Source organism: Bombina bombina, chromosome 5, assembly GCF_027579735.1.
Source record: "Bombina bombina isolate aBomBom1 chromosome 5, aBomBom1.pri, whole genome shotgun sequence".
In the NCBI taxonomy this organism is placed as follows: Eukaryota; Metazoa; Chordata; class Amphibia; order Anura; family Bombinatoridae; genus Bombina; species Bombina bombina.
Window position 1 is genome coordinate 689,655,644 of NC_069503.1, and position 22,370 is coordinate 689,678,013.

Genomic DNA, 22,370 nt, shown 5'->3' on the forward strand with positions numbered 1-22,370 from the left:
CTAAGGAAGTGTCTCATCGCAATATTAATCAGGAAATTGTTCTTTCTTTTTGTCTCAATCCTTTTTCCCAGAAGGAACGTCTTTTGCATAACCTGGATGTTGTGCATGTTCTAAAATTTTACCTTCAAGCAACTTAAGATTTTAGGCAATCTTCTGCCTTGTTCGTTGTTTTTTCTGGAGGCGTAAAGATCAGAAGGCCACTTCTGCTACTCTTTCTATCTGGTTGTGAAGTGTTATCAAGTTAGCTTACGAGACAGCTGGTCAACAGCCTCCTGAGAGAATTACGTCTCAATCCACTAGGGCTGTCTCCTCTTCCTGGGATTTCAAAAATGAAGCCTCTGTGGAAAAAATTTGCAAGGCGGCCACATGGTCCTCTTTGCATACCTTCTTCAAGCGGTGGTGCCTTCTGTTTAGGTCCACCTTGTTCTCCCTCCCTTTCATGTCCTCTAGCTTTGGTATTGGTTCCCACTACTAATTGGAATGAAATTGTGGACTCTCCATGCCATAGGAAAGAAAACTAAATTTATGCTTACTTGACAAATGTATTTATTTCGAGAGAGTCCATGACCCGCCCTTATTTAAATTTAAGACGGCAGTTTTTTTGTTCAAACTTTAGGCACCTTGTGTTACCTTCTTTATCCATTTCTCTTCGGCCGAATGACTGGAGGTTATGGGTAAGGGAAGTGACACTTAATAGCTCTGCTGGGGTGCTCTTTGCCTCCTCCTACTGGCCAGGAGTTGAATATCCCACTAGTAATTGGAATGAAATTGTGGTCTGTCCATGTCTGGAAATAAATACATTTATCAGGTAAGCATACATTTTTTTTCATGTACTTGAAAGAAAATGTTTGATTACTCTATTAAAGTGTGTGTGTATATATGCATTTATATATATATATATATATACAGTTGTATGCAAAAGTTTAGGCACCCATGACCATTTCCATGATTTTCATTTATAAATAATTGGGTGTTTGGATCAGCAATTTCATTTTGATCTATCAAATAACTGAAGGTCACAATAATATTTCAGTAGTGAATTGAGGTTTATTGGTTTAACAGAAAATGTGCAATATGCATCAAAATGAAATTAGACAGATGCATAAATTTAGGCACCCCAACAGAAATATTGCAATAATATTTAGTAGAGCCTCCTTTAGCAGAAATAACAGCCTCTAGACACTTCCTATAACCTGTAATGAGTGTCTGGATGAAGGTATTTTGGACCATTCCTCCTTGCAAAACATCTCCAGTTCAGTTAGGTTTGATGGTTGCCGAGCATGGACAGCCCGCTTCAAATCACCCCACAGATTTTCAATGATATTCAGGTCTGGGGACTGGGATGGCCATTCCAGAACATTGTACTTGTTCCTCTGCATAAATACCAGAGTAGATTTTGAGCAGAGTTTTGGGTCGTTGTCTTGTTGAAATATCCAGCTCCGGCGTAACTTTAACTTTGTGACTGATTCCTCAACATTATTCTCAAGTATCTGCTGATATTGAGTGGAATCCATGCGACCCTTAACTTTAACAAGATTCCCAGTACCGGCACTGGCCCCACAGCCCCACAGCATGATGGAACATCCACCAAATTTTACTGTGGCTAGCAAGTGTTTGTCTTGGAAGGCTGTGTTCTTTTGCCACCATGCATAACGCCTCTTGTTATGACCAAATAACTCAATCTTTGTTTCATCAGTCCACAGCACCTTCTTCCAAAATGAAGCTGGCTTGTCCAAATGTGCGTTTGCATACCTCAAGCGATTCTGTTTGTGGCGTGTGTGTAGAAAAGGCTTCTTCTGCATCGCTCTCCCATACACTGAATTGTTGAATGATGCACAGTGACACCATCTGCAGCAATATGATGTTGTAGATCTTTGGAGGTGGTCTGTGGGCTGTTTTTGACCGTTCTCACCATCCTTTGCCTCTCCAATATTTTACTTCTGACCTTAACAAGAACTGTGCCTGTGGTCTTCCATTTCCTCACTATGTTCCTCACAGTGGACACTGACAGCTTAAATATCTGCAATAGCTTTTTGTAGCCTTCCCCTAAACCATAATGTTGAACAATCTTTGTTTTCAGGTCATTTGAGAGTTGTTTTGAGGCCCCCATGTTGCCACTCTTCAGAGGAGAGTCAAAGAGAACAACAACTTGCAATTGACCACCTTAAATACCTTTTCTCATGATTGGATGCACCTGTCTATGAAGTTCAAGGCTTAATGGACTCACCAAACCAATTGTTTGTTCCAATTAATCAGTGCTAGGTAGTTACAGGTATTCAAATCAACAAAATGACAAGGGTGCCCAAATTTATGCACCTGTCTAATTACGTTTTGATGCATATTGCACATTTTCTGTTAATCCAATAAACCTCATTTCACTACTGAAATATTACTGCTGTGTCCTTCAGTTATTTGATAGATCAAATTGAAATTGCTCATCCAAACACCCAATTATTTATAAATGAAAATCATGGAAATTGTCAGGGGTGCCTAAACTTTTGCATACGACTATATATATATATATATATATATATATGTGTGTGTGTGTGTGTGTATATATATATATATATATATATTTATTTATATATATATACTGTGTTTATATGTATATATATATGTATATATATATATATATATATATATATATATATATATATATATATATATATACCTGTATATATGTGCATGTAAATATATGTGTGTGTGTATGTATATATGAATGTATATGTGTATAAATATATATATATACTGTGTGTATTATGTTATTTTTTATGTAACCACAAAATTCATCCTTCTTTGAATGCAACATGATTTGTTTTTCAGCTCCAGCTTTTGATTTGCATAGCTGTATGGCTGTTGTATACAATATTGCAATATCTTTCTTGCTTGTGCTAGATACTGTGCACAAGCTGCAAACACTGACTAGCATCCGAAACATGAAACGATTGAGAAATTCAAGAGAGTGATACAGATTATTGTTGGTTCATTTTCACATTAATTTTTCATGGTTACTGTTGTGTGAGCATTAAAGGAATAAGAAAGTCAAAATGAAACTTGCATGATTCGGATAGATCATGTAATTTTAAGACACTTTTAAATTCACTTCTATTTTTAAATGTGCTTTGTTCTCTTAGTATCTCTTGTTGAAAATGAATATGCACATATCCTACACCAGTGGGAGCTGCTGCTTATTGGTGCCTGCACACATTTGTCTCTTGTGATTGGCTAACTAGATGTGTTCAGCTAGCTGTCAGTAGTGCAATGCTGTTCTTTCAGTAATGGATAACAAGATAATGAAGCAAATTTCACAATAGAAGTAAATGGAAAAGTTGTTTGAAACTGTATGTTCTATCTAAATCATGGAAGACAATTTTGGGGTTTCCTGTCCCTTTAAATTCCACTAAACCAAACAAACATATGTAGTACAGAAAGAAACTATTCCTTGATGCCCAACAATAGGCCTAGATTGGTGCAAACAGGCCAGGATATAATGTTTCTACTTTATGAATAAGCTAAATTAATTAACCTTTTTATACTGATGCTGAAATAGGAAAACCTTTTTTTGTTTTGTTTTGGTCACATTTGATGTTCTCTTACTACATATGTGCAATTTCACACACAAAAAATATATTTTAGTAACATATAAATTGCTTGAACTTTGATGCATGTTCAAAGTTGTGTGAATTCAATGGCATGATACTAACGGGTCGATATAATAGAAGACCCATTTAGCAAGGTCGAGCGGACATGATTCGCTACAGCAAATCATGTCCCCTCGACCATTAATAAATCTACCCCATATGTGGAATTTTATACTGTTTAGCCATTAAAGTACAATATATTTTTTGTAAATTGACAGATTGAATTTCCAAAGCCCCAGGGATTTATTGAACGTATGGCATCCTTGCAGCTCGACTGTGATGCAGAACCTCCAAGCATAGCGACAAAAGGTAACTGATGTCACTGCCTTCTCAGAATTTGATTGAAATATTGTTGGTCTAGTAGTTTGTTTCATATAAAGTACAATATTAAAATAGTGTCAAACAAGCATAAAAAAGATTTACGGCTAGATTACGAGTTGTGCGTTAGGGTAAAATAGCAGCGTTAAGAGGTCCTAACGCTGCTTTTTCCCTAACGCTGGTATTACGAGTCTTGAAGGTTTAGGGTAACCGCACACTTCTTTGGCCTTACCGCAAAACGACTTACGTAAACTTTGTAATGTCTTTTTTCTATGGGACTTCCATAGCGCTGATATTACAAGTCTGTCCTGGGAGGCCAAAAAGTGAGCGGTACACCCTACCCTGTCAAGAGTCCTAACGCATTTAAAAGTCAGTAGTTATGAGTTTTATGGTACAACGCCATAACATAAAACTTGTAACTAAAGTGCTAAGAAGTACACTAACACCCATAAACTACCTATTAACCCCTAAACCGAGGCCCTCCCGCATCGCAAACACTATAATAAAATTATTAACCCCTAATCTGCCGCTCCGGACACCGCCGCCACCTGCATTATATTTATGAACCCCTAATCTGCTGCCCCCAACATCGCCGACACCTACATTATATTTATTAACCCCTAATCTGCCACCCCCGACATCGCCGACACCGCCGACACCTACATTATATGTATTAATAAAAAAGTGCGTAGGTATGGCGCTAGTATATACACCTACAGCTCTCTCCAGGAAAGGTACCTAGTTAACCTTAGAAAAAAAAGAAGAATGGAGTATGGAGTGAGCGCCAAGGGCAGAGGTGATAAGAATAGTGAACTACTGGTATAAAATAAATTTAATGTATAATCTAACAAACAAATTAATGCACTTTAATACATAGTATTTACTTAAAAACATGGATCCATGTGTACACAAAATATAAAACAGTTCTAAAAGTACTTCAGTTCTAAAAAATACAATACTTTAAATTGAGGACTGGATGAATGACGAATGGTAGATTGATACAGCAAGTTTGATACAATAAGAACGAGGTTAATATAACAATGTCAATATAATAAAATACAATAAAATTCGATTATAGTAAGTGTCCAAATGTGAGATAATCCAGTGAATGTGTCCAAAAAAGAATATGTGATTGTCTATCCTGGGTGAATAAGTGTCCACAGTGCTGTAAAGACAATCCTGTTTGGTTACTTCCAAAATGAAAACACAAAAAATCCCAAAAAGTCCAAAACTGTGTATAATAAAAATTCAAACTTAATAAATGAAAAAATGTAAAACTGTGAAAAAGTGTCATATAATGCCCATTATAATGCAATATAATGCAATAAAAACCTGTGGGAAAAAAAGAAAAAACAATACTCAAAATAGTGTAAAATACTTTCTTAGAGTATCAGAATAAATCTCACCAGTTATGCGTATTAATCCCTAATCTGCCTCTCCGGACACCGCCACCACCTACATTATATGTATTAACCCCTAATCTGCTGCCCCCAACATCGCCGACACCTACATACTATTTATTAACCCCTAATCTGCCACCCCCAACGTCGCCGCCACTATATTAAAGTTATTAACCCCTAAACCTAAGTCTAACCCTAACACCCCCTAACTTAAATATAATTACAATAAATCTAAATAAATATTCCTATCATTAACTAAATTATTCCTATTTAAAACTAAATACTATACCTATAAAATAAACCCTAAGCTAGCTACAATATAACTAATAGTTACATTGTAGCTATCTTAGGGTTTATTTTTATTTTACAGGCAAGTTTGTATTTATTTTAACTAGATGGAATAGTTATTAAATAGTTATTAACTATTTAATAACTACCTAGCTACAATAAATACAAAAGTACCTGTAAAATAAAATCTAACCTAAGTTACAATAACACCTAACACTACACTACAATTAAATAAATTAACTAAATTAAATACAATTACCTAAATTAAATTAGCTAAAGTACAAAACCCCCCACTAAATTACAGAAAATAATAAACAAATTACAGATATTTAAACTAATTACACCTAATCTAATAGCCCTATTAAAATAAAAAAGCCCCCCCAAAATAAAAAAAAAACCCTAGCCTAAACTAAACTACCAATAGCCCTTAAAAGGGCTTTTTGCGGGGCATTGCCCCAAAGTAATCAGTTCTTTTACCTGTAAAAAAATATACAAACAACCCCCCAACATTAAAACCCCCCACCCACACAACCAACCCCCCAAATACAATACTATCTAAAAAAAAAAACTAAGATCCCTGAAAAGAGCATTTGGATGGGCATTGCCCTTAAAAGGGCTGTTAGCTCTTTTGCAGCCCAAAGTCCCTAACCTAAAAATAAAACCCACCCAATACACCCTTAAAAAAACCTAACACTAACCCCCTGAAGATCGACTTACCGGGAGAAGTCTTCATCCAAGCCGGGCCGAAGTCCTCTTATTCTTATTAGCCTCACGCATTATTCCCCTTTATTCTATTTTAAGTTGATATTTTTTACTTAAAATTATTCTGTCTTCGGTGAAATTGTTTATGTATATAATTTATAAAAATTTCAAGATAGAAATGGGGGTTGAGGGCTATTTGAACATCATTTTCTCTTGTTCATCCTCATTATATTCTACCAGCCTTTGTCTATGTATAATGTCACAAAGAGAATTATGATGGCTGAGTTTTCTTTGCTCATGATTATTTGATATGGTTTGTTGCAGTAATCATTTATGAAGCTGAACTATTATGTTTCAGGATTTTATATTTAAAATACTAAAGTTTCCCTGGTATCTGCCACCATCTAGTGGCAGTTCAATGCAAATGTTTTTAATGTGAACTTCCTAAGCTTGACAATGTATATGAGGACAGGGTAGTGCCTCAGTCTTTCCCGGTTCCTGTTAAGATGGCAAATATTATTAAGAATGAATGGGAGCGATTAGGGTCGTCCTTTTCCCCTTCTTCTTTTAAAAAACTGTTCCCCGTTCCGGACTCTCAGCTTGAGCTGTGGGGGACCATCCCTAAAGTGGATGGGGCCATTTCTACGCTCGTGAAGCAGATGACTATTACCCTCGAGGATAGTTCGTCGTTTAAGGAGCCCATGGATAAAAAGTTGGGAAACATGTTGAGAAAGATGTTTCAGCACACAGGGTTTGTTTTTCAGCCAGCAGCGGCCGTTGTGGCGGTCGTTGGAGCTGCAACATATTGGTGTGAATCCCTGTGTGAAATGGTTGAGGGGGATACATCCATTGACGAGATACAGGAGAAGATCTGAAGGTCGCCAATTCTTTCATCTAATGCCAATATGCAAATTATTCGTCTGAATGCTAAGGTGTCAGGTTTTTTTTTTCTGTTTTAGCACGCAGGGCTCTGTGGCTAAAATCTTGGTCTGCGGACATGACCGCTAAAGCGAGGCTGTTGTCCCTGCCTTTTCAAGGAAAGATCCTGTTCGGTCCAGGATTCGATTCGATTATATCCACGGTTACGGGAGGCAAGGGAGCTTTCATACCGCAGGATAAGAAGGCTAAGCCTAAGGGATCTACTTTTCGTCCCTTTTTTGCGGACAAGGCCCAGAAAGCGGACCAGTCCAAGGGATCTTGGAAGCCGGCTCAATCTTGGAATAAGTCCAAGCAGAGCAAGAAGCCAGCCGAGACAAAATCGTCATGAAGGGGCGGCCCCCGACCAGTCTCCGGATTACGTAGGGGGCAGATTATCTCTATTCTCAGACGTCATGGTTGCAGGACGTTCAGGAACCTTGGGTGCTAGAAGTTGCCTCCCAGGGTTACAGGATAGGGTACAGATCCCATCCTCCCGAAGGGCAGATTCCTCCTGTCAAACCTGTCTTCAAGACCAGAGAAGAGAGAGGCCTTTCTAGAGTGTGTGAGAGATCTCGCCTCTCTTGGGGTTATCGTACCAGTGGAACGGTGATCATTCAGATCTATCACAGCTGATATCCCTGGATGCTCGGACTCGGAACTCCCTCTCTTGGTGAATTCGTCCGGAGCAATTTTCCATAGGGACATCCTTCTTGAGACCGTCGTGGGAGATTGTGACCACGGACACGAGTCTGTCGGGATTGGGAGCTGTTTGGGGTGCCACAAGGAAAGTGGTCCAGGGAGGAGTCTCTCCGTCCGATCAACATCATAGAACTATGAGCAATCTTCAATGCTCTGAAGGCTTGGCCTTCTCTGGGGTTGGTCAGTTTCATCAGATTCCAGACCGACAACATTACCTCGGTGGCTTACATCAACCATCAGGGGGGTACGAGGAGCTCCCTCGCGATGAGGGAGGTGTTTCGGATTCTGGAGTGGGCGGAGTCCCATGACTGCTCACTCTCAGCGATTCACATTCCGGGTGTGGACAACTGGGAAACTGACTTTTTCAGCAGATAGTCCTTCCACCCGGGGGAATGGTGTCTTCACCCCGAAGTGTTTGTGGAGATTTGTCACAGATGGGGTACGTCGGAGATAGATCTCATGGCGTCCAGACTCAATTGAAAACTACCTTGATACAGGTCGATGTCCAGGGATCCCCAGGCAGAGCTGATAGATGCCTTAGTGGTTCCTTGGGGATTCAGCCTAGCTTACATTTTTCCTCCATTACCACTTCTACCTCGCATAGTAGTACGCATCAAACTGGAGCGGGCCTCGGCCATTCTGATTGCTCCTTTGTGGCCGAGGAGGACGTGGTTTGCAGATCTAGCGGGGATGTCACATGTGGAGGTTACCCTGTTGCAGGGATCTGCTGTCACAGGGCCCCTTTCAGCATCAAAATCTAGATTCTCTGAGGCTGACTGTGTGGAGATTGAACGCTTAGTCTTAGCCAAGAGAGGCTTTTCTAAAAATGTGTGATTGATACTCTAATTCAGGCAAGGAAGCCAGTCACTCGTCGCATCTACCATAAGGTGTGGAGGACTTACTTGTCCTAGTGTGAGAAGCATGGATATCCTTGGCATAAGGTGAAGGTATGGTTTGGAGAAGGGTCTTGCTGCTAGTTCCTTAAAGGGACAGATTTCGGCATTATCAGTCTTGTTGCATAGGTAGGAGACTCGCTGAGCTCCCTGACATCCATTTTGTTCAGGCTCTGTCTAAAATTAGACCTGTCTTTAGGCAGTCGGCTCCACCTTGGAGTTTAAACTTTGTCCTTAAAGTTTTGCAGAGGGTTCCGTTTGAACCTATACATTCCATAGACATTAAGATTCTGTCCTGGAAGGTTCTCTTCCTGTTGGCTATTGCATCGGCACGCAGAGTATCTGAGCTAGCTGCCTTGCAATGTGACCCTCCTTATCTGGTGTTTCATGCGGATAAGGCTGTACTGCGCACTAGGTTGGGGTTTCTACCCAAGGTGGTGTCTAACCGTAACATCAATCAGGAAATAATTGTTCCTTCTTTGTGATCTAACCCATCTTCTTCGAAGGTAAGGTTACTTCATAATCTGAATGTGGTTCGTGCCTTCAAGTTTTATCTTCAGGCTACCAAGGATTTTAGACAGTCTACATCTTTTTTTGTGGTGTATTCTGGGAAGCGCAAGGGGCAAAGGGCCTCTGTTACTTCTTTGTCTTTTTGGTTGAGGAGTATGATTCGCTTGGCTTATGAGACAGCGGGACATAAGCCTCCTCAGAGGATCACGGCTCATTCAACTAGAGCTGTGGCTTCGTCTTGGTCCTTCAAGAGCAAATTTGTAAGGCGACTACCTTGTCCTCCTTACACACTTTTACAAAGTTTTACAAGTTTGACGTTTTTGCTTCTGCGGAAGCTGTTTTTGGGAGAAAAGTTTTGCAGGCTGTGGTGCCCTCTGATTAGGGTCCGCATTTTTACCCTCCCAGTTTAATTCAGTGTCCTCTAGAGCTTGGGTATATGTTCCCAACTGTAATGAATAAAACCGTGGACTCTCCTCCCCTTTATTGGAAAACATAAATTATGCTTACCTGATAATTTAATTTCCCTCGAGGGAAGAAGAGTTCACAGCTCCCGCCCATATCTCCAATGGGCGGACCTAAATTTAATATAAGTAGTGGATATAGAGGCGCAGATCCTGTAATATTCTGATTCGATACTCCAATAAACCGTGGTTCCCAATTTAAATCCAAAATTATGAGAGTCCAACTTCCTCAACTTTAAAGGGCAAGTGATCAATAGAGAATGGAGCTTCTGTCTAGTCCCCCAGAAGTTTAGCGTAACTGCAGATGATAAAGCTTTCACTGAAATATGTTATATACACCAGTGTAAATAATGTGCAGTATACTCACTCTGAAATTTTCGGAATCCAGCTTCTCACACGATGGCTGTGATGATAGTGTTGCAATTCCAAAAGGCAGAAGAATTTAATATTCTTCTGGCACCATTTATACCCTGATATTTCTCCTACTGTTCCTGGTTCCCTCGGCAGAATGACTGGGGGATGAGGGAAGTGGGGGAGGTATTTTTTTTTTTTTTAATAAAGATTTGCGAAAAAAACCAATACAGCTTATGCAAAATAATATCGTACAGAACATGCAGAAATGGTACATTTCACATAAACTACTTCCATCTAAATAAATAGGATCTACAACATAGGCCATACTATAGAAGAGTCAGAAACCTCTTTTCTATAATGATATGATAAAGTAGATTAACAAGATATATTTCAAGCAACATCGACAAATGTCGTTTCTGGTTAAACCGTGTGGAATGATATATAAGTGTGGTAGAATATCTGTCTAAGGAGATATATGATAAAGTAAATTATTGTTATTAAGTATGCGGGTATGCTATGTATCAACATATACCTTAACAAATGGATTAAATAGGGTGGTAGAACTGATAAAGCTAGCATGGTAAAACAAGTAAATAGGAATAAGCAGGGTACGACATAAGCAAGATAAGTCACGTAGTTAAATCTCCTAAGGTGGTCCTATAGATACAGTAAATTAACAAGATATATTTCAAGCCATATCGACAAATGCCGTTTCTGGTTGAATAGTTTGGTATAATATGTAAGTATAATGGAGTAATTAGTGTGGTAGAACTGGTAAAACTAGTGTGGCAAAGTAGGTAACTAGGATAAACAGGGTACGACATAGGCAAGATGAGTCGTGTAGTTAGGTCTCCTAAATTAGGAGGTATATTTTTATGGGGTGGGGGGGGGAGGTGGGTAGTTAAGTATGGGAAATATGATAGAAAAAACTCTACGTTATTGAAGTGATAGAGAAGGACAAATAATAATAAAGATGTATGACTCCATTCATAATAAGACCCTAGGGACACTAACTATGGGCTGGGACGAACTGTGTTTCAAGGATGAGTAACAGAGTAAGGTAGGGGAGACTGTTCGTAATACAGGGTATAGCTAGCCCTTAGTGGGACAAGCTGAGCTTGATAATATGAATGAGAGGCGTCAATATTTGTCGGGATATCCAGTATGGAGAGGGTAGATGAGTCAGTCATATGAAGCAGCTCTGGTTATGTAACAATTAACGAATATTAATGGCAAAATGTGTTTAACCCCTTAATGACCGAGGACGTGCAGGGTACGTCCTCAGAAAAAAGGCAGTTAATGCCTGAGAACGTACCCTGCACGTCCTCGGTGTGGAAAGCAGCTGGAAGCGATCCTGCTCGCTTCCAGCTGCTTTCCGGTTATTGCAGTGATGCCTCGATATGGAGGCATCCTGCAATAACCTTAGATGGCCATCCGATGCAGAGAGAGCCACTCTGTGGCCCTCTCTGCACCGGACATCGATGGCCGGTATCGTTGGTGGGTGGGAGCCGGTGTGGGAGGTGGGTGGCGGCCATCGATGGCCCTTGTCATGTGGAGGGGGGCGGGATCGTGGGCGTGCAAGTCCGGGGGCGCGCGCACGTGCACGAGGGGGCGCGCGCGGGTGCGCGCCGGGGCAGGGACCGGGTGGGGACCGCTGCACTACAGAAAAAAATGTGTCCCAAAATAAAAGTGGGACGAGTAATTAAAAAAAAAACACTGTATTCGTTATTTAGGTGGTGGGGGTTGGCTCCAATCAGCAGCATGTGAGATGTCTATAGTAGAAAGTAAAGGAGCTCATTGATAACTTTGTTCATAAAAATGAAATAAATATTTGATTGTGCAAAATGGGTACTGGCAGACAGCTGCCAGTACCCAAGATGGCCCCCAATAAGGCAGAGGGGGAGGCTTAGAGAGCTGTTTTGGGGGGGATCAGGGAGGTTGGGGGCTAAGGGGGGATCCTAAACACAGCATATGTAAATATGCTTTTTTTTTTTTTTTTTTTTTTTTTTTTTTAAAAAAATCTTTTATTTTAGTACTGGCAGACTTTCTGCCAGTACTTAAGATGGCGGGGACAATAGTGGGGTGGGGGAGGGAAGGGAGCTGTTTGGGAGGGATCAGGGGGTGGGATGTGTCAGGTGGGAGGCTGAACTCTACACTAAAGCTAAAATTAACCCTGCAAGCTCCCTACACACTACCTAATTAACCCCTTCACTGCTAGCCATAATACACGTGTGATGCGCAGCAGCATTTAGCGACTTTCTAATTACCAAAAAGCAACGCCAAAGTCATATATGTCTGCTATTTCTGAACAAAGGGCATCCCAGAGAAGCATTTACAACCATTTGTGCCATAATTGCACAAGCTGTTTGTAAATAATTTCAGTGAGAAACCTAAAATTGTGAAAAAATTAACGTTTTTTTTAATTTGATCGCATTTGGCGGTGAAATGGTGGCATGAAATATACCAAAATGGGCCTATATCAATACTTGGGGTTGTCTACTACACTACACTAAAGCTAAAATTAACCCTAGAAGCTCCCTACATGCTCCCTAATTAACCCCTTCACTGCTGGGCATAATACGCGTATTTTGCGCAGGGGCATTTAGCAGCCTTCTAATTACCAAAAAGCAAAGCCAAAGCCATATATGTCTGCTATTTCTGAACAAAGGGGATCCCAGAGAAGCATTTACAACCATTTATGCTATAATTGCATAAGTTGTTTGTAAATAATTTCAGTGAGAAACCTAAAGTTTGTGAAAATATTTGTGAAAAAGTGAAAAAAAATTTTTATTTGATCGCATTTGGCGGTGAAATGGTGGCATGAAATATACCAAAATGGGCCTAGATCAATACTTTGGGATGTCTTCTAAAAAAAAATATATACATGTCAATGGATATTCAGGGATTCCTGAAAGATATTAGTGTTCCAATGTAACTAGCGCTAATTTTGAAAAAAAGTGGTTTGGAAATAGCAAAGTGCTACTTGTATTTATGGCCCTATAACTTGCAAAAAAAGCAAAGAACATGTAAACATTGGGTATTTCTAAACTCAGGACAAAATTTAGAAACTATTTAGCATGGGTGTTTTTTGGTGGTTGTAGATGTGTAACAGATTTTGGGGGTCAAAGTTAGAAAAAATGTGTTTTTTTCCATTTTTTCCTCATATTTTATAATGTTTTTTATAGTAAATTATAAGATATGATGAAAATTATGGTATCTTTTGAAAGTCAATTTAATGGCGAGAAAAACGGTATATAATATGTGTGGGTACAGTAAATGAGTAAGAGGAAAATTACAGCTAAACACAAACACCGCAAAAATGTAAAAATAGCCTTGGTCCCAAACGGACAGAAAATGGAAAAGTGCTGCGGTCATTAAGGGGTTAAAACTAAAATTCTTCTTTAAAGCCCCACATTTGCAATAAACAGGCTCCTGCTGCTACGGCCGCCAGCAGAGGAGTGTCTAGATCAAAGGCTGCACCATAGCACTAGGATTGCATCTGTTACAGTAGAGATCTCCCTAAAATTGAAGGATACATGTAAGGGCAAAGATCCAGCCTTAGCAAAACAAGCATGGGAGTGAAATGAAGATATCGCTATGTGGCAGTGCTATTTATCCTACAAAGTGTGTGACCAAAATGAGAGTAACTTGAGAGTACATATTAATAAACATACATACAACTACAGTGATCCTACAATATAAAATAAAAGCTTGCATTCATTGTCTATATAAAAATATGACCCGTGGTGATTGAGCCAAGAACACTACATACGTACGGTTAATATGACATCTGAAGTAAATATTAGTAAGAAGGTATTTAAGTAGAACTACTGAGACATGAAATGACCCACATGCAATATGGTGTGTGAACAATAAGACCGAACTTATCCTAACAAATAATTCTTTATACTAAGGGGAACATCCTCTACACATATAACAGGTTATAACTGGAGTTTAAGGCGGTTAAACATAGTAGCTGGGACCTCTATAAATCAAGGGCACAGTAGGCAGTTAGCTATCACCGTGGAATAAGTGACATCCTAGGTCATTAATATTTGAAGCAGAGATTTCACGCCTAGCCGGCTACAACTGTAGGAGCATAATCATGGGGAACAGCATTCAGCTTGATAGAAAAAGGAGAGCATTGTATAAGCATCAATTAGACACATAGCTAAGGACAGATTGCATAACCAAGGGCACTTTGGCAGTGAAAGATATGCCTAAGATAAACATGTTTGAACTGTAAGTGGGTATATCAACCAAGCTAATACAAAATAAAAAGTCACAGCATTAATTAAGACATCCACATGGTCTGCTGTCAGGCAGATACTGTGAAGAAGTTAAGTCCGATGAAAAGTTTGTTAATTAGATTCGGCTGATAGCTTTTCTGCTATTTAGAGAGATGTGGGACCAGACAAAATCAGCGTTTCAAATTGCGCCCAGCTTGCCCGGTAAGCTGCGACAGTCAATTCCACTGTGCAGAAAATAGTTAACCTATCCCTCCTCTGCTAGTACCCATCGCAGGAGGTGTACGAAAAGGAAGTGGGCCATGTAGAGTAAAAGGGAGAAACTCTTTGCAAGCTCGAAGGCGTTTGAGGAAAAGTTCTAAATTCCTTGCCCCTGTGTTTAAAGTTAGTAACTGACATTGGTGAACTTCTGGGGGGCAACTTGAGGGTTTGTTGCACTTAGTATTAGAGGTAAAATGCTACAAGCAACAGACTTCGTGGTCTACCATGTAAGGCTGCGTGTCCAGCTGAGCTTCTCCTAATGTAGCTGTATTGGAGTTGCAATTTCCCCTTATGTGCCGAGATCTAGTATACATACTCACATCCCACACGCTGTGCGGCTGACCGGGGTGTGTGGATCCGCTGGAGCTCATCCAGGGTACCGCATCCCCACTTACTTCTCTTTCACAATGAGGGTGTTGTGCTCTAGTTGTAGATGTCTTAGTCAGGTCCAATGACTGCACGATCACAAGCTCGCAGTCCTCCGCTATGTCTGCTGCACTATTCAAAGTGGGGAAGAGCTGTTTTTGATAGTGCTTTAAAAGTCTAGCGATCTCGGCTAATATAAGGTGAGCGTCGGCCGTCGCAAGTGTATTCCCACGAGGGCGATAAAATGGCCGCCGCCCTTGAAGTTCCAGAGTAGATATTTTTCTTTTGGTTCCAGCGCAGAACTAATACATAAGTAATCGAGGGCAGTGTCCTCCATGCATGAGATGAGGCTTTAGATGTTCAAGCATGAGATTTCTAAAGCTGTTTGTACGTTAAATCCCTGTATTAAGTCATTCTTAAATAAAGCTATGCCGGAGCTCTGAATCTTGCGACCTTTCCTGTGTGTTGCTGGCTCCGCCCTCCGTGGGGGGAGGTATTTAAACCTTTGGCTGGGGTGTCTTTGCCTCCTCCTGGTGGCTAGGTTCTTAATTCCCAACAGTAATAAATGAATAAAGCCAGGTAAGCATTTTTTACCTATCTAGGTCATTTATGAATGTCTGTGTATTCAGATTTTGACCGATGTTACATATATATATATATATATAAATTCCAGAAAGTGTGCACTCCTGAACGATAGGGACAACAGCCTTGGGTGCAGCCAAAAGATAAAAATAGCTCCAGATACAAAGCGCACTCCACAGGTCTTTAAGCAAGAAAAATAGTCACTTTATTGTGAACGTTTTCGGTTTTAACAAAACCGTCCTCAGACAAACAGTGAAACAGGACAAAACACTTACCCAACACCAGACTTATAACCACTCATGTGAATCAACAAGCCGACACTACGTTCTCCCCAGTAGCTCTGCCCCTTCCGTCGGAGTGAGCATCCGGGGCAGCGTATAGTCGGTGCTGAAATTTTAAGTGAACAAATAAATATAAAAACACAGTTTCAATAGCATCATACATATGGGAAACAGTAGTACATATTTATCCGAATAGTACCCAGGGGTATATCCCTAGGGGTTTAAGGATAAAAAATGTACCCACTATAGGCAGGAAAAATCCTGCTTTTTGTGAGCGCTGGGGTTGCATTGAAAACAAATGCTCACTAGATTTGATTCTCCTAGTTATTCAGGAGGTTGGACGGCTCCTCACACAAATAAGAGCAGAAATTGCGGCATATGAACAACCGAATTTACCAAAATTAAGAGCAGACACTAATGAAAATTGGATTCAGAAATTACAAGCACAAATTTCTAAATATGAGACTGATCTGATTGATTTTAAAAATAAAAAACGAGAGGCTGTCATTGGAGATTATAGGGACACACGTGTATACCTGTGGCAATTATCCCTACAAGAAAGACAACGACTACATCAAAATCGTAGAAGACGCACTAGGTATCAAAAACCTAAGGAGCTAACCACTGTGGAAAGTTCTGGTTCAGGATCAGGATCTGAAGGGGATCAACAAGAAAGGGGTACCAACCCTGCGATACAGGCTATTGGAGTAACAACTCGCTCAAAAATCTATGCAGGCAAAGAGCCAGGACAAGAAGAGGGGGACACAAAGAAAAAGCCACCACTGAACCCGCAAAAATGAAAAACGAAAATATTGTAGTGAATTTGAGCAACTATGTTTTGAACGATCTGGAATTACAAATATTAAATAAGGGACTTACTTTTGTACCAACCTGTAAAACTGACCCCTTCGAACTGTTCATTGATACCAAGAAATTACCAAGAAATTCCAAAGGCAATTGTAACTTAAAGAGAAATTTAAGGATAACACAATGGAACCTAAACATAGCAAATCAACTTATACTCCACAATCCTTCAATGCAAGTATTAATACCTTCACGAGGTTAACCCTCGAGGAAATGAGTCAGTCAACTATACTACACACCACGGATGGTTTTAACAACTTTACATCTAAAGAATGGTCTGCCCTAAAGAATTTGAGTAAGAACACTGACATTGTTTTCCGTGAAGCGGATAAAGGTGGGGCTTTAGTCCTGATGAACTATGTGGACTATAAAAATGAGATCATGTCTCAACTCTTGGATACGAATACATACAGGTTGTTACATGCGAATCCTACAATAATCTTCAAGCGTCAAATTGATGGTAAAATTCAAATGTATTATGTTGAAGGATTTCTTGATGAGGATGCTCTTTCTTTCTTGACAGTCAAATATACTCGTATACCTGTATTTTACGCACTACCTAAAATACACAAGAGCCTTCAACATCCTCCAGGACGGCCGATAGTGGCAGCAATTGGCTCATTACAGCAACCTATAGCCACCTATGTTGATGCTTTTTTACAACCATTTGTAAAAAATATGTCTTCTTATTTAAGAGACTCTGCAACCCTACTTGAGCTTCTAACGGGTTTGAGGGAGATTGGTGAAGAGGTCATACTCGTCACGTTGGACATGATGAGTTTATACACCGTAATTTCCCATCAGGAGGGTTTACAGGCTGTTGCCTTTTACCTTAATAGATATCCATATGTGGGAACTCCGGCTGAAGTACTCCTACAATTGTTGGAAATTTGCCTCACTACAAATTATTTCAAATTTGGGCAGTAATTTTTTCTACAACTTACTGGGACAGTGATGGGGTCCAATGTGGCCCCATCCTATGCCAATTTATTTATGTCTTTCTTCGAGGAATTCGGTACTGAACTGTTCAAGGTGGATAACATCACTTTTTTTAAAAGGTACATTGATGACCTGTTTCTATTATCGACAGGAACCACAGAGGAACTGGAACTCTGGTTCACTGAACTGAATGCAATCCATCCTGCATTAAAATTTAAGATGCATTCCAACCATCAACAGATTGATTTTCTGGATGTTAGGCTATATAAAAATATGGGTGGCCTGCAATCTACTCTGTACTGCAAGGATACTGACCGTAATGCACACCTACACTTCTCAAGTTGCCATCCACCAACGCTCAAAAAAGCGTTACCCAAGTCTCAATTTCTTAGAGTGTTGAGGAACAATACGGAAGAGGGCAACAGAGAGGAACAGTTGAATGAAATGAAAGAACGTTTTCATACTCGCAGTTATCCTAATAAACTTCTGAACAGACAGTGTGCCGAATTGCTGGGGGACAATAAAAAACCTATGAGAGTCCCTGATACTAATAGAATGACATTTGTGACTACGTACTCTAATGACAAGAAGGCATTACCGGACATTATTAATAGGCATTGGCAGATTATCAATACAGACAAAACACTACCGTTGTTACAGACGCCACCTCCATGTATGGGGTATAGGAGGGCCCGATCTCTGAGAGACTTCCTCGTAAAAACTGATCCTGTACAGTGTTATACCAAAAGTACGTGGCTGAATACTAATAAACCAGGAGTCTACCGTTGCTTGGGGTGTGTAACATGTGGGGGTCTTATTACAGGGACTTCTTTCACGCACCCCCACAAGGGAAAAATCTATAAGCATAGGTATCGTCTTACCTGCACTACCACACACATTATTTATCTTCTACACTGCATCTGTGGATTATATTACATTGGAAAGACCTCTGATGACCTCAGGACACGGATGGTGAACCATCGGTCAGCCATCCGAACAGCCCTCAAGAATGGGTCCTCTGAACAGCCCGTGGCGCGGCACTTTGTGGATCTCTAGCATAAAGTCACTGACTTGAAATACACTATTATTGACCACGTCCCCCCAATGTGCCGGGGAGGTAACCGCAATAGGATTCTGTTACAGAGGGAAGCAAAGTGGACTTTTTTTTTGGACACACTAATCCCTAAGGGTTTGAATACCCATCTGGATTGGCAGGTTTTTATTTGAGTACCTCCAACTATTTGATGAGACCCATCTATTCTATTAATTTTTTTAAATACAGTATATACTTTTTGATATATATATATAATTACCTTTTAACATATGTAGTTTTATTACATATATTTTTTCTCCAGTGTCCTATGCTTATTTTTTCTATTTTTTCTGTTATGTTTTCTCTGCCATTTTATTATTTTTAATTTTTTCTTTATTTTTTCTTTATTTTTCTTTATTTTTATTATTATTTATATTTATTTTTATTTTTCATGCTTCTGCTTTATTCCTCTTTTTCATGCCTATGCTTTATTTTTCATGTCTCTGCTTTTTTATGTCCTTGTTATTATTTATTATTTATTATTCTTTATGACTTTGTTGTATTTTTTATGCCTCTGCTGTATTGTGGTTCGTATGAGGGCTCTATTCCATCCCCTCTCCTGTATCCTGTATCTTGTATTGATGCTCACACCATCTTCACTCTTTTGTCTCTGCCTTCGGCATTTGTTGTATATGTTACCATGGTAACCTGTGAAACTTAGTGTTGATGCTGTGAGACATCGAGTTCCTTATGTTTTTGCTGAATAGTATGGGCGTTAATGTTATAGGCTTTGTTTGTAATGACATACTGTTTCCCATATGTATGATGCTATTGAAACTGTGTTTTTATATTTATTTGTTCACTTAAAATTTCAGCACCGGCAATACGCTGCCCCGGATGCTCACTCTGACGGAAGGGGCGGAGCTACTGGGGAGAACGTAGTGTCGGCTTGTTGATTTACACGAGTGGTTATAAGTCTGGTGTTGGGTAAGTGTTTTGTCCTGTTTCACTGTTTGTCTGAGGACGGTTTTGTTAAAACCGAAAACGTTCATAATAAAGTGACTATTTTTCTTGCTTAAAGACCTGTGGAGTGCGCTTTGTATCCGGATATATATATATATATATATATATAATGCGTGTGTGTATATATTTAAAAAAAAGAGGCCTCTAAGATGATTATTTAATTTTCTCTGGTTGAGAAGATTTGATATGTCCGTGACATTTGGTGTGGTCCTTGATCATATGTTCTTGGTGATCTTAGGACTCTTGAGACTGATGGTTAGCTTAGCTGCCTAGCAATGGGTGGTTAGCAGTTTTAAGCAGTTTAAGCTTCTTGCAATTTAATTGTGTGTCACATTATTTTTCTTCTTATCTTTCTTTAGATAGGATTCAAGGTTGTTTCTCTTACGAGAAGATGTTATGCCTAAGACTGTTACATCTTGGCATATTTCTTCTTTTTTATTCAGTAGCTTGCATTTCTCTTCTGAGAATTGTTCCTGCAAGTATTCTTGTTAGTTATCCCTCTATGCGATATCTTGGTTTAGGCGCCATCTTTTCATTTAGAAATATCCCTTCCGGATTCTCTGCTGTTGATTCTCTGCTCTCTCAGGTAGGCGGTGAATCTGGAAAAGAGCTCTTTGGTGCCATATATCAGGTTATGTTTTTTGAGGACGATCATAGACTACGGTCTCCATCAAGATATTCTTGACAAGAGGTAAGAGGATCTAAACTCCTTACTGCCTGTCTTTCTCTTCAGTCATCTATCCGTTCCTCAGTGGCTCTAGGTAGGGAAGTCATTGGTCTAATGGTGACTTCCATGGACATTATTCCTTTTGCTCTTTTTCATCTGAGACATCTACAGTTATGCATGCTCAGACAATGGAACGGAGACCATCGGACCTCTCTGAGGATAGTTCTAGACACCCAGATGAGAGACTCTCTGTCCTAGTGGATCTCCCAGGACCTTCTGTACCAGGGCACTTGCTTCCTGAGACCATCTTAGGAGATTGTGACCACGGATGCCAGCCTTTCAGGCTGGGGAGCAGTTTGGGGTTCCTTAAATAGCTCAGGGACTTTGGTCTCAGGAGTAGTCTGTCCTCAGTATAAATTTCCTAGTGTTGAGAGCCATCTACAATGTCTGATAGCTTGGCCTCAATTAAGTTTAGTCCGATTCATCAGATTTCAATCAGACAATATCACTTCAGTGGAGTATATCAACCACCAGGGACTCGGAGCTCATTAGCTATGAAGGAGGTGTCTCTCATTCTTCAGTGGGTGGAGTCTCACAACTGTCACTTTTCTGCCATCTACATCCCAGGGGTGGACAACTGGGAAACAGATTATCTGAGCAGACAGACTTTTCACCCAGGGGAGTAGGCCCTCCTTCTGGAAGTATTCTCAATGATAACTCTCAGGTAGGAAGTTCCGGAGTTGGATCTGATTGCGTATTGTCTAAATGCCAAGCTTCGAAAGGACGGTTCAAGATCAAGGGACCCTCAAGCAGCTCTGGTCAACGCCCTGGCGGTGCCACGGGACTTTGGTCTATTATCTATTTCCCCCGTTTGCCATTCTTCCTCGGGTAATAGCCCTATCAACAGGAGCAGGCTTCGGTGATTCTAATTGCTCCAGCGGGGCTTCGCAGAAATTGGGGACCTTGTTAAGATGTCGTCCTTTCCCCCCATTGAAATTGCTTCTGAGGAAGGACCTTGTACTTCAGGGTCCTTTCCTTCATTCAAACATAGATTCTCTGAAGCTTACTTCTTGGAGATTAAACGCTCTGGCCTATATTTAGAGTTGGGCGGTAGCTGTGAAAACCAGCGTTAGAGGCTCCTAACGCTGGTTTTGGGCTACCGCCGGTATTTAGAGTCAGTCAGGAAAGGGTCTAACGCTCACTTTCCAGCCGCGACTTTTCCATACCGCAGATCCCCTTACGTCAATTGCGTATCCTATCTTTTCAATGGGATCTTTCTAACGCCGGTATTTAGAGTCGTGGCTAAAGTGAGCGTTAGAAATCTAACGACAAAACTCCAGCCGCAGAAAAAAGTCAGTAGTTAAGAGCTTTCTGGGCTAACGCCGGTTTATAAAGCTCTTAACTACTGTGCTCTAAAGTACACTAACACCCATAAACTACCTATGTACCCCTAAACCGAGGTCCCCCCACATCGCCGCCACTCGATTAAATTTTTTTAACCCCTAATCTGCCGACCGCCACCTACGTTATACTTGGTACCCCTAATCTGCTGCCCCTAACACCGCCAACCCCTATATTATATTTATTAACCCCTAACCTGCCCCCCACAACGTCGCCGCCAGCTACCTACAATAATTAACTCCTAATCTGCCGACCGCAAAGCGCCGCCACCTACGTTATCCTTATGTACCCCTAATCTGCTGCCCATAACACCGCCGACCCCTATATTATATTTATTAACCCCTAATCTGCCCCCCTCAACGTCGCCTCCACCTGCCTACACTTATTAACCCCTAATCTGCAGAGCGGACCGCATCGCTACTATAATAAAGTTATTAACCCCTAATCCGCCTCACTCCCGCCTCAATAACCCTATAATAAATAGTATTAACCCCTAATCTGCCCTCCCTAACATCGCCGACA

General features: G+C 40.3%; 1 protein-coding gene across 3 annotated transcripts in view; it reads left to right on the forward strand.

Moving 5' to 3' along the window:
* The window catches only part of RIPK1 (receptor interacting serine/threonine kinase 1), a 296,218-nt gene that overhangs the window by 185,253 nt on the left and 88,595 nt on the right, over positions 1 to 22,370 (forward strand). For all 3 annotated transcript variants that reach the window (XM_053714666.1, XM_053714668.1, XM_053714667.1), the window contains exon 8: positions 3,860 to 3,950. In XM_053714666.1, the coding sequence (XP_053570641.1) occupies positions 3,860 to 3,950 (91 nt within the window). The remainder of the gene's footprint in view (positions 1 to 3,859; positions 3,951 to 22,370) is intronic.